This window comes from Thamnophis elegans, chromosome 12, assembly GCF_009769535.1.
Source record: "Thamnophis elegans isolate rThaEle1 chromosome 12, rThaEle1.pri, whole genome shotgun sequence".
Lineage (NCBI taxonomy): Eukaryota > Metazoa > Chordata > Lepidosauria > Squamata > Colubridae > Thamnophis > Thamnophis elegans.
In genome coordinates, this window is record NC_045552.1 from 53370640 (window position 1) to 53381788 (window position 11149).

At 43.9% G+C, this 11149-nt stretch overlaps 1 protein-coding gene across 1 annotated transcript in view; it reads left to right on the forward strand.

Moving 5' to 3' along the window:
- The window catches only part of THOC2 (THO complex 2), a 60662-nt gene extending 50423 nt beyond the window's left edge, over positions 1–10239 (forward strand). Inside the window, exons 32-39 of the mRNA XM_032227561.1 lie at positions 82–140; positions 2268–2303; positions 5096–5233; positions 5948–6017; positions 6690–6844; positions 8301–8377; positions 8471–8518; positions 9233–10239. Coding sequence (XP_032083452.1) covers positions 82–140; positions 2268–2303; positions 5096–5233; positions 5948–6017; positions 6690–6844; positions 8301–8377; positions 8471–8498 — 563 coding nt within the window. The 3' untranslated portion in view covers positions 8499–8518; positions 9233–10239. The remainder of the gene's footprint in view (positions 1–81; positions 141–2267; positions 2304–5095; positions 5234–5947; positions 6018–6689; positions 6845–8300; positions 8378–8470; positions 8519–9232) is intronic.
- The last annotated feature ends 910 nt before the right edge of the window (positions 10240–11149 follow it).

An 11149-nucleotide genomic window follows, 5' to 3' on the forward strand; every position in this document is an offset into this window, starting at 1 on the left:
CTGACACCTGATTCACGCAGACTGGACAGGTTTAACCTCCCAAACTTCTCTCTCTCTGTTCCTCCCTTCCTTGTCTTTCAGAACAAAAACGTCGCAAAATAGATACCCATTCTTCTCCATCACATTCCTCAAGTGTAAAGGTTAGTATGGCCTGAGGAAGGCATCGCCCATTTTCTAGGCTCTCATCTAACATGGAATACCGGTGTTGACGTCCTTCCTTCAAGTGTGGTGCCGAGTCGAAGCCTTTGGAGGTGTTTTATATGTATATATATATATACATATATATATATATTTCCCCGACGCATTTAACAAAACAAAACAAAATGCATTCCTTTTGATGGATCGGTGGACTCTTTTTATTTTTTGGCCATTTTGAAGAGTAAATAAAATTGAAACCTCTTTTTTATTATTATTATTAGAGGAAAAAGAAAAAAAAAGAAAAGAAATTAAAACTTCAAGGACCTAGCAGGAAGCGTTGTAAATAGAGTATGGAAATATCAAGATTATTTTTTCGTATTTTTTTTTTAAAAAAGTGCAAACCAAGCCAGAAGTGCCTCACCATTTTTTTTAATACGGCCAGATATATCTATATATACATATGTATATATACATATATAGATAGATTTTTTTTTGTTTGGAGTGCAGTGGTAGCCACAAGCCAAGGAATCTCTCGCCGCACGCCGAGCGGAGCGTGAGGGTTTTTGGTGGTGGTTGTTTTTTCCTGCCTTGATCGGGAAGAATTTGAATCGGTAAACTTTGAAGAATTCGTGGAAGAAACCGGGAGAGAGCGGAGGCGTCTTACTACACCTTCATCGGGCTGCCTATTGACCGTCTTCCAGCGGAGCAGAGAGAAGCCTTTGAAAAGTCCTGGTTTTTGTTTTTTTACAAATAATAATAATAAGTTCGCCTTGATGATCAGTTTTCCTGTAGTTGTGCCTATTCAGGCAGCCCCTTGCCCGACCTCCTCGCGAGGTTCCCATTTCCACTGAGTTACTCACCCTGTTGAGCTTGCGCTCTGCGTTAAAACCAGATGGGGCAGCCCAGCCTTCCACTCAAGAAGCTGACAAAAAAAAAAAACCAGCAGCTGAGCACAACGCAAACCTCTTTTAAAACAAAAACAAAAAAACCTCCCGAGCTGCAGCCTTCTTGGAGACTCAGGGTAGCAAATTCGTCTGCTCCGTGTTTTATTTCCTTTTTTATTTCCCCCAACAAACAAACAAACAAAAACCCCACCCATCCTCAAGGACTCTTTGAGTTTGCAGTACGTTGAAGCGTTGCAACTGTAAGTTTAACCGACCACTTCGTCCGCGCACTGCGCCGCGTGGGGATATCGCTCTTGATTTGCCGTTTAAAGAAAAAAAAAATTTAAATTATTTTATTTTATTTTTAAAAAGGGTCTTTGTAAGAAGTTGGCTTGAAATGGAGAATAGCTAGAACAGGGTCCTTGCCTCCCCATGGTTCTAGAACAAGCCTTGATTCAGGGTTGGGGCGCTTTGCATTTCAGGGAGCCCGTCGTATCAACTGTGGCGGGAAGCCCAGCCGTCATTTCTAGTCCAATGCCTGGGTTTTTTTTTAATGCTTGCTTTCAAGAGAGTGGGAACCGTGCGGGGGAATAAGGCTGTCGGATTTCCGAAAGATGCCCGAATTAATTGCCAAAGGCCATCTTAATGTACACGAAAATTGCAATTTCTCGCCATCATTGGGTTAGAACTTAAGATAGGAGTGGTGCGGTGGCCTGCAGGGGGAGCTCTCACCTCACAATCGAGAGGCTGAGAGTTTGATTCCCAGATAGAGTAGGATGTTTCTCTCTCTCGGCACAATGAGAATATACCTGCTGAACAAAACTCCGCATTGGCAACAGGAGTGGCATCCGGCCAGCTCCATTCAGTTCCCCAGACTCCACCCGGCAAGGAATTATGGGGTTGTTAAAACAAAGATGATGACGATTGGGCTAGAACTTAAGATAGTTTTGGTAGAGAAGAGATAGTTGAGGTTAGTGGGGGATGTCGTTTATTTTATTAAAAAACCCACAAAGAGCACCTAATGCTCGGGAGCTGACTTGATCGATGCGTAATTAGCCTAGGCGTGTGCGTACAATTGTCTTAAGAATGTATTAATGCTGTTTTTTTAATTCCCGGAGGGGAGGAGCTGCTGCTTCTTTTTCCTGTTTTGTTTGTTGTTTTGAGGTTCTGCCTCGATTGTCCCAGGCTCCCGTGGTTTCTGAGAACCCTTTGAGCTTACGTGTCGTCTCCATTCATTTCCCACAGGACAACCTCAGCGAACTCAAGGATTCCGCAGTTAAGGTTTGAGTCTTTCTGGCCCCCCTCCCCTCCCTTTCAACTCTGCGCCCTCCGGTTTTTAACCGTTGCTTTTGCAGTGATGGCGAGGTCCACCAAAGCTTTGGCGAAGGAGCGCAGCGCAGCTTGGCCAGGTTGTAAGTGGCGTCCGGTGGCGGCAGGCAGCGGTTGCGTTCTTTCGGCCCTGCAGGCGGTTTTTTTAACGGTCTGTTCCAGAGACCTGGCAGTTCTTTACAGTGAAGACTTTCTACAACTTACAGCCGTTCCTTAGTGATCGTTTGAAGCTACGACGGCAATGAAAAACATGACATGACAATTGGAAACTTGCCAAGGAAGGAAGCAACCCAGAACTTCAGGTGAAATTTTCCGACAGTGAGAACAATGAATCAGTGGAACAGAAGTTGCCTCCAGAAGTTGTGAATGCCCCAACACTGGAAGTCTTTAAGAAGATGTTGGATGACCACTTGTCTGAAGTGGCGTAGGGTTTCCTGCCTAGGCAGGGGGTTGGATTAGAAGACCTCCAAGGTTCCTTCCAAGTCTGTTCTGTTATTTTTCACACTTAGCAATCATTGGAGCGTCTCCATAGTGACATGATCAAAATTCATCCACTGGACAAACAACTCATATTTATGCTTGTTGCAATGTCCCGGTATGTGTGTATGTGTCACGTGATCATCTTTTGGTCCTCTAGTCCAACCTCCGGCTCAAGCAGGAGACACTATCCCATTCCAGACAAGTGGCTGTCCAGTCACTTCTTAAAAGCCTCCAGTGATGGAGCACCCACAACTTCTGGTGGCAAGCTGTTCCACTGGTTGATTGTTCTTACTGTTAGGAAGTTTCTTTTTAATCCCAGGTTGCTTTTCTCTTTGATTAGTTTCCATCCGTCGCTGCTTGTCCTGCCTTCAGGTGCTTTAGAAAATAGGTTGACGCCCTGTTCTTTGTGGCAGCCTCTCAAATATTGGAACACAGCTATCATGTCGCCCCCTAGTCTTCCTTTTCTCTGAACTAGACATACCCAAGGAGAACATCTCCCACCCACAACAGGCTCTTTTCCTTAGCGGCAGCACCTCACTGGTAGATGGTGTGAGCTAGTAGAAGGCACAGTCCACTCCAGTGTTGCTCAACCATAGGCATTTTAAGATATGTGGACTTCAATTCCCAGAATTCTCCAGCCAGCAAGACCCAGGAGCATCATTGATCACAGAGGGCAATATATCTGAATTTCTGCAGCATGACATGTGACCAGGGGTGAAATGCTACCGGTTTGCCTGAATCGATAGTAAAAAAAAAAAAAGTGCTACCGGTTCGGGCGAACAGGTAGTTCTGACGATCAGCTGTGTGACAATCAGCTGTGCTGAGCGATTTAGAAATCACGGGGCACAGCTGATTGTTGCACAGCTGATCGCCGGAACTACCGCTTTGCCTGAACCGGTAGCATTTTTTTTTACTACCGGTTTGGTTCAAACTATCAGCTGTGCCGAGCAATTTAGAAATCATGCCGCACAGCTGATTGTCATACAGCTGATCGTTGGAACTACCAGTTTGTCTGAACCGGTAGCATTTTTTTTTTACTACGGGTTTGGTTCCAACAATCAGCTGTGCCGAGCAATTTAGAAATGCTGCACAGCTGATTGTCACACAGCTGATCGTTGGAACTACTGGTTTGCCTGAACGGTAGCATTTTTTTTTACTACCCGTTTGGTTCCAACAATCAGCTGTGGTGAGCAATTTAGGATTCACGCGGAACAGCTGATTGTCACACAGCTGATAGTTGGAACTACCAGTTTGCCTGAACCGGTAGCATTTTTTTTTACTACCGGTTTGGTTCCAACAATCAGCTGTGGTGAGCAATTTAGAAATCACGCGGAACAGCTGATTGTCACGCAGCTGATCGGCGGAACTACCGGTTCACCCAGACCGGTAGCGTTTTTTACTACCAATTTGGTTGAACCGGATCAGTGCCTGCGGTGCGCATGCGTGCAATGTGAACCGGTAGCAGACTTCAGAGCATTTCACCCCTGCATGGAACCCATTTTTTTCATGTTTAAGATACTACAAGGGAGGGAATGTAGAGCTTAACTTTCTGTTTCCATTCCTAATCCTGATGTCTCCTGCAATGCCAAAAAAACTGGGCTCCAATGAGCCAGCCAGTCCCAGTGGCTTCTTAGCATGTGATGTTGTATGACCTTCCAGAATCTGCCCTCTCGGAATCTACCTTCTGTGACCGAGAAAGGAATCGTTGCTCCTTCCAACCTCAGCAGCTGTTTCCGTAATTATGGCCAAAGGCAGGATTTGCGATTTCATTAGGAAGCATTGTTTGGTGATGGATCTGTCTAAAGTTCCGTTGCCTTTCCACTCTACACGAAAACAAACCAGAAGGAAAAAATAGTTGCCCTGGGAACCAATGTGGCTAGAAACAAAGCTGAAGAGGATTGTGACCCAAATGAGCTGCTGTGGCTACTTGTTTAAAGAACCCACAGCTCAACATTTAGAACATGACTGAATTCCTCTTTTCATCCTCGGTTTTTTTCTCTTATCACAGACTTAGGAAATTTCAAGCACCTTCAAAGCAATCTCAGTGCTCTTTTGAGAGGGGATTTTTATTGTCGTGGTTAAAAAAAATACAAATTTCTAGGTTGCGTTTTGTAATTTTTCACTATATTTCCAGCATGATATGAGACAATCAACCCAAGAGAGAGAGAGAGAGAGAGAAATAGGCCAGCATTTTGGTGCAAGATGGAGTGAATTGCCTCTGGAAGCGATGTAGTAATTTTTTGATCTTGCTTTGACTTTAACAGCACTACATTAACCACGCCGCTCCGGCATTGTCCAAAAGTAAGGAGAGAGAAGTAGACAAGAAAGATTTGGACAAATCAAGGGAAAGATCCCGAGAAAGAGAAAAGAAAGATGAAAAGGAAAGGAAAGACCGAAAAAGGGTTGGTGATTTCTGCATACTCGTGACACTGAATGCTTAAGTTAACCTGTTCTCTCCAGCCTTTTTAAAAAAAAAATTAAAAAAATCTTTGTTGGAACTGTCGTAGGACAGGCGTGTCAAACTCGGTTTCATTGAGGACCGCATCAGATGGTTGTGTTTGACCTCGGGGGCGTGGCCAGCTTGACGTCATTTGTGTCAGTGGCACCTGTGGTGGCCTGGGCAGGGCTGGGGGTTGCAACAACCTCCTGTAGCCCTCTGCCAGCTAAAACGGAGCTTGTGGGGGGCTGCACGCATCTCCCCCCAGACCCTGTTTTCAGCCGTGATGGCCTGGAGCCCTCTGCTAACAAAAATAGAGCTGTGGGGGGACACAGATGTTCCCCCTCCTGCTCCCAGACACCCTTTCAGCTGTGATATCCTTTTGGAGCCCTCTGCCAGCAAAAATGGAACTCCGATTTCACTGGCAGAAGTACCGTGGGGCCGGTCCTTTACTGTTTCCGGGGTGGCCCCACGGGCCAGATCTAAGCACCCAGTGGGCCGGATCTGGCCTGCGGGCCTTGAGTTTGATACCCCTGGTCTATAGAAGCTTATCATTAAAAAGAACCAAGGAGGAAGAAAGCCACAGCTTACAACAGCTCAGATCATTTTAAGCCTAATATTTACAAACTGGTGTTTCTTAAAAAAAACAACCCTTTGTCTTGATGATATACCCATCTAGGATCACTCGAACAATGACCGCGAAGTTCCCCAAGATTCAACCAAGCGTCGGAAAGAGGAAAACGGAACAAGTACGTCTACTCCTGCTTCTTCTCCCCTTGATCGTGCCTTGTTGGCTCCATGGATGTTGTGATCCGCCGGTGGCCTGCGGAGCTGGCAGCAGAGTCAGACAGTGAGGAGGTTGGGGAGGAACAGTCCTGGGGGCTGAGGAGAGTTCAGACGAGGGCTCTGCGTCGGAGGCAGAGAGGGAGCTAGACAGCAGCGAGGCAGAGGAACAGCTGGAGCCTGTTCCCAGTGTTCCTGTGCTCAGAGCTGCCAGAAGACAAGAACAACTAAGAAAGCAGGATCGACTTAGGAATAAAAGTCACACCTTGGAGGTGATTGGCCCCTCCCATAGGAAAAGAAGAAGAAGAATGAAAGGGGAGTGGGCTTTTACAGGAAACAATTTGTTCATTGGTCTGGAAAGTTCTGTTTGTGATTTTAAGAGACTCTGTGCCAAGTTTTGCCTTGCCCTGTGTTGGGAAACGAGTTATTTGGCGGCTCCAAGCGAGATAAGGTTCGTGTGGATAAATATTCCTCGGAAAGACTGCTTGCTCAGCATGGCTGACTGTGAATGAAAGGAATTCACAGTCATGTAAATAAAATAGGTTTTTGTCAGGACCAAGACTTTGCTCTTGCTTTCTAAGGAAGCCCGGGTCAGAACAATGGGTATCTTATTGAGCGCATTTGTTTCTTCTGTCCAGCTGGTTCTTCTAAACACAGTAAGAGTGAAAGTCCTTCCGACTCTCCCCCTCGTTCCACTGAGAAGGAGAAGAACAAATCAAAATCTTCAAGCAAGGAGAAAGGTGATTCCATCAAAGTTGAAAAGATGGAGAAAAGCTCTTCTGGCAGCAAAAAGGTAAAGCAGTTTTATTTTTTATTTTTTTCTGGTTGACGGTAACCAGATAGCTCCTTTTCACTTAAATAGGTTGAATATTGGGTTCACCGACAAATGCGTGATAGACAAGCGCGCCAACAAAACTGCGATGGACAAATGAGCGCCGTCAAAATCGCTAATTGATTTTCGACAAAATCACAACGAAAAATGCGCGACGACAAAATCGCGTCGTCAACACACTATAGACTGCCCAGTGAGAGTGCTGGGCCTTTGACATAGTGGGACGTGTATACATACGTTATAACCCTAACGCTAACCCTAACCCTAAAAATTTTTCGATTTCATTGTGCTTGTCATCGCGCTTTTGTCGGCGCAATTTTGACGCGAATTTGTGGGCGCTGCGTTTTAATCGGCGCTATTTTGTTGGCATGCATATGTCTATCGCACAATTGTCGGGTAACGGAATATTGGCCTTTCGGTACCTTCTAAAGCTTATTTTTCTCTTCTGGGCCAGATTTGGTTAACCAGAATAGCGGTCACCAACTGGTGGCCCGCGAGAAAATTCTGGTGGTCCGCAGAAAAATTATTTGCATTTTTTTATATTGCACTAAATCACAGATCCTCAAACTACGGCCCCTGGGATAAATATATGCAGTGAATGCTTGTGTTGCTGCAGAGTCTCCCCATTTGGTGCCTTTTTGTGTGGGTCAGAGGGGGACAGAAATTCTGACTTGGGATCTGCTTCAGCCTCCTGGTACGGGGCTTTGGGTGAAGGCTGGAAGGAACTGCCGCTGGTGGCAAAGAGCCGGAGGGCCTTATTCCAGAGGGGTTGTACCATGGCCTGGAACTGGCTAACCATCTCAGCCTGCTGAGCCTCCAGTACCTGGCCTTGCACTCCTGCAAGTCTTCCCTCTGCTTGGAAAGCCTATGTTCATAGTCCTCAGTGCAGTGCTTCTGCTGAGCCGCCTCCTCGGTCAGATCCAATTTGAACGGAACTGTTTTGCCGACTCTTTCTCCCGGTGGCTGCTTAGCTCCAACAACTGCTTCCTGGCGGGACCCTAAGGAGCCTAGACGGGCAGGCAAGAAGTGGCTGGGAGGGGAGGGGCAAGTAGAGGCTGGCAAGGCACATACCCACCCAGTCACATGACCACCTAGTCACACCCACCCAACCGCTCATTAGGCAGACCATATTAGTTGTCCGCAGGATTTAAAATTATGAATTTAGTGTTCCCTGAGGTCCGAAAGGTTGGTGACCCCTGAACCAGAATACTCTTAATAGATTTGGGACTATCGAATAAATGAAGAGGAATGCAAAAAATGTAGTGTATTTCGGAAAAACAAATTCACTAGTTTATTCCCCCACCAAAAAAAAACCTCAAGAGTTTTCCCCAATTCATACAAAACCTGCTAAAATATGATGTGTTTAAGTCACATTTAATTTCTCCCCCTCTCCTTATTTTATCTCCTTTTTGTCCAGGAGTCCAGGCACGATAAAGAAAAACCAGAGAAGAAAGAAAAACGGGATAGTACTGGGAACAAAGAAGAGAAGAAACAATATCCTTTTGCTGTGCTATTATTCGAATTGGTTGAAATGGTTTTCTAAGCATTTCTCTTTTAAAAAAAAGATTCCCTTAACATTAGATCCACCCATAAATCTTCAGATAAGCACAGATAATGAGCACCGTTCTGACCAAGGTAAGCATAATTATTTTTTTGGACTTCCCATTGGAAATGAAAGCAGGTAGTTGCACCTCATTCCTGTTGAGAATGACTTTGAAGGAATTGGCGGTTCTGTGTAAGTTAGGTGAGATGAATGGGTAGAGAGGCAGAGAGGGAGCTAGACAGCAGTGAGGCAGAGGAACAGCTGGAGCCTGTTCCCAGGGTGCGCATGCGCAGAGCTGCCAGAAGAGAAGAACAACTAAGAAAGCAGGGTTGACTTGGGAATAAAGCCACACCTTGGAGGTGATTGGCCCTTCCCATAGGAAACAAAAGAGGAGCAAATGGGGAGGGGGCTTTTGCAGGGAACAATTTGTTCCTTCGGTCCTTTCAAGAGTGGAAAGTTCTGTTTGTGACTATAAGAGACTCTGTGCCAAGTTTTGCCTTGCCCTGTGTTAGGAAACGAGTTATTTGGCAACTCTCCAAGCGAGATAAGGTTTGTGTTGATAAATATTCCTCTGAAAGACTGTTTGCCAAGCCTTGCTGACTGTGAATGAAAGGAATTCACAGTTGTGTAAATAAAAGAGGTTTCGTCGGGATCTAGACTCTGCTTCACGCTTGTTAAGGAAGCCTAAATCTGAACAATCAGTGGTGGACCATTCTAGTTACTTAAACTTATTTCAGCTTCTTCTTCTTTCTTAAAACTTAGTAATTGCACTTCTCTCTCTCTCTCTCTCTCTCTCTCTTTTGTAGGTGAGGTTCGGAGAAGAAGATGGTGAGCTGTGACCAGACATGAATTTTGATTGCACAGAAGATTCTCAATGAAGTGGACCTGTCTCCATCTCCTTAAATTATTCACCTCTCTGCTTTACTTTCTCTCCCGTTGCTGAAGATGTTGATGGTTGAGTTGTACATTACTGTAATTTTAAACTCGTCGCTTAAGTTTCTTAAAAACATTTATTTTCAGTACTGGCTGGAAGTGTTTACCTGTTCCATATTTTTTAGCACAATGTGCTGCCAACAGTTGCCATCGTTGCAAATGAGGGGTTTGGATTTTTTTCCCCCCCCACATGTACAGAGTTCTTTATTTTAGGTTATCCAAAATGCTTCCTGCGTTTAGACATTTTATTAATTTTTTATTTGCAATTGGAAATGCGTTATTTTAGGTGTTTGGAAAACGAAAAAAATAATAATAACCCCAACAACAAATAAAACCGTTATTGAACGTTTGGATTTTTTTTTTACCTCGTTTAAAGAGAAAAAAAATCCAGTTTTTATTTATTGTTTTTAATATTGATAACTACAACTGTGGGGGCGGGGGGGGATGGGGCACTGTTTCCAAGCAATGCTAAGGAAAATATTTGTATATTATGTGCACCACAGGGAGCTTGTTTAAAAAGAGAGAGAGAGAAAGAAGAAAGGAGACAACAGGATAACCCCATGTTCTGTTCTTCCGTACGATGCTCCTTAACGTTTGTCATAATGTTTTTAAAATAAATTGGGGAGCTGCTTTCTTCCGAACATAAAATTCAGACCAATTAGGTTTCAATATTAACAGCTACAGGAACTTTATATCGGTGGGACTTTTAGTCCACCCCCAAAAAATAATAATAATAATAATAATTAAAAAAAAAAAAAGTTTCACAGTGACCTTTTTAAAAAAAAAACACAAACCAACAAAACAATTTTTTTATCTGAAATTCTACCAGTGTAATCTTTTTTCTAAATAAAAAAAAAATAGTTTTTCTCAATGGGTCGTACATCCTTGTGTGCGTTGCTTTTATTTCTGGGATTTTCGCGGGCTGGATGAAATCCAGGCGGGGCTGTGTTTCGACTTTTGTCTTTGTCTTTTTTTTTAAAAAAAAAAACTTTTTAAAAATTTAAAATTAACCAATTTCTTGTATACGTGATGTCAGTGGTGGGTTTCAAAAAATTTTCGAACCTACTCTGTGCGTGTGGCCTCCTTTGTGGGAGTGGCTTGCTGGCCGTGTGACCTGGTGGGTGTGGCTTACCAGCCATGTGTTTTCTTTCTCTTTCTCTCTCTCTCTCTCTCCTTCCTTTTGTCTCTGTCCCTTTTTCCTTTTTTTCTTTCATCTCTCACTTTTTCTTTCTTTTTGCTTTCTTTCTTTCTTTCTCTTTCTCTGTATGAGTCTGTGTGTGTGTGTGTGTGTGTCAGTGGTGGGTTTCAAAAAATTTTGGAACCTCTTCTGTAGGTGTGGCCTGCTTTCCGGGTCCACTGGTGGAACCTCTTCTAACCGGTTCGGTAGATTTGACGAACCAGTTCTAGCGAACTGGTAGGAACCCACCTCTGCGTGATGTACAATGACAATAAAGGCTATAGTAAATTTTGCAGGTTGTTGCAAGCATCCCAAAGGTGATGGTTGCATTTCCTGGTCTCGTCGTTTTCCCCGATATTTTCTTTTTTTTTTTTTTTTTTTTTGCAATGTCTGAAAAGACTTTTAGAACGATGTCCCTAATAACAAATACGTTGGCGGATCGAAAAAATGAGCTGAAATTGTATAATGCCTGAGCTCTACCTATAAACTTTATCAAAAGCAGAGAGCTAATTTACCCAAAAAAAAATTTATTCCTCCTCTTTGGGGAAAATCCATTTTGGCTTTTCATTAAAAAAAAAAAAAAAAGCATTGAAATAGTAACCAGAAGGAAATA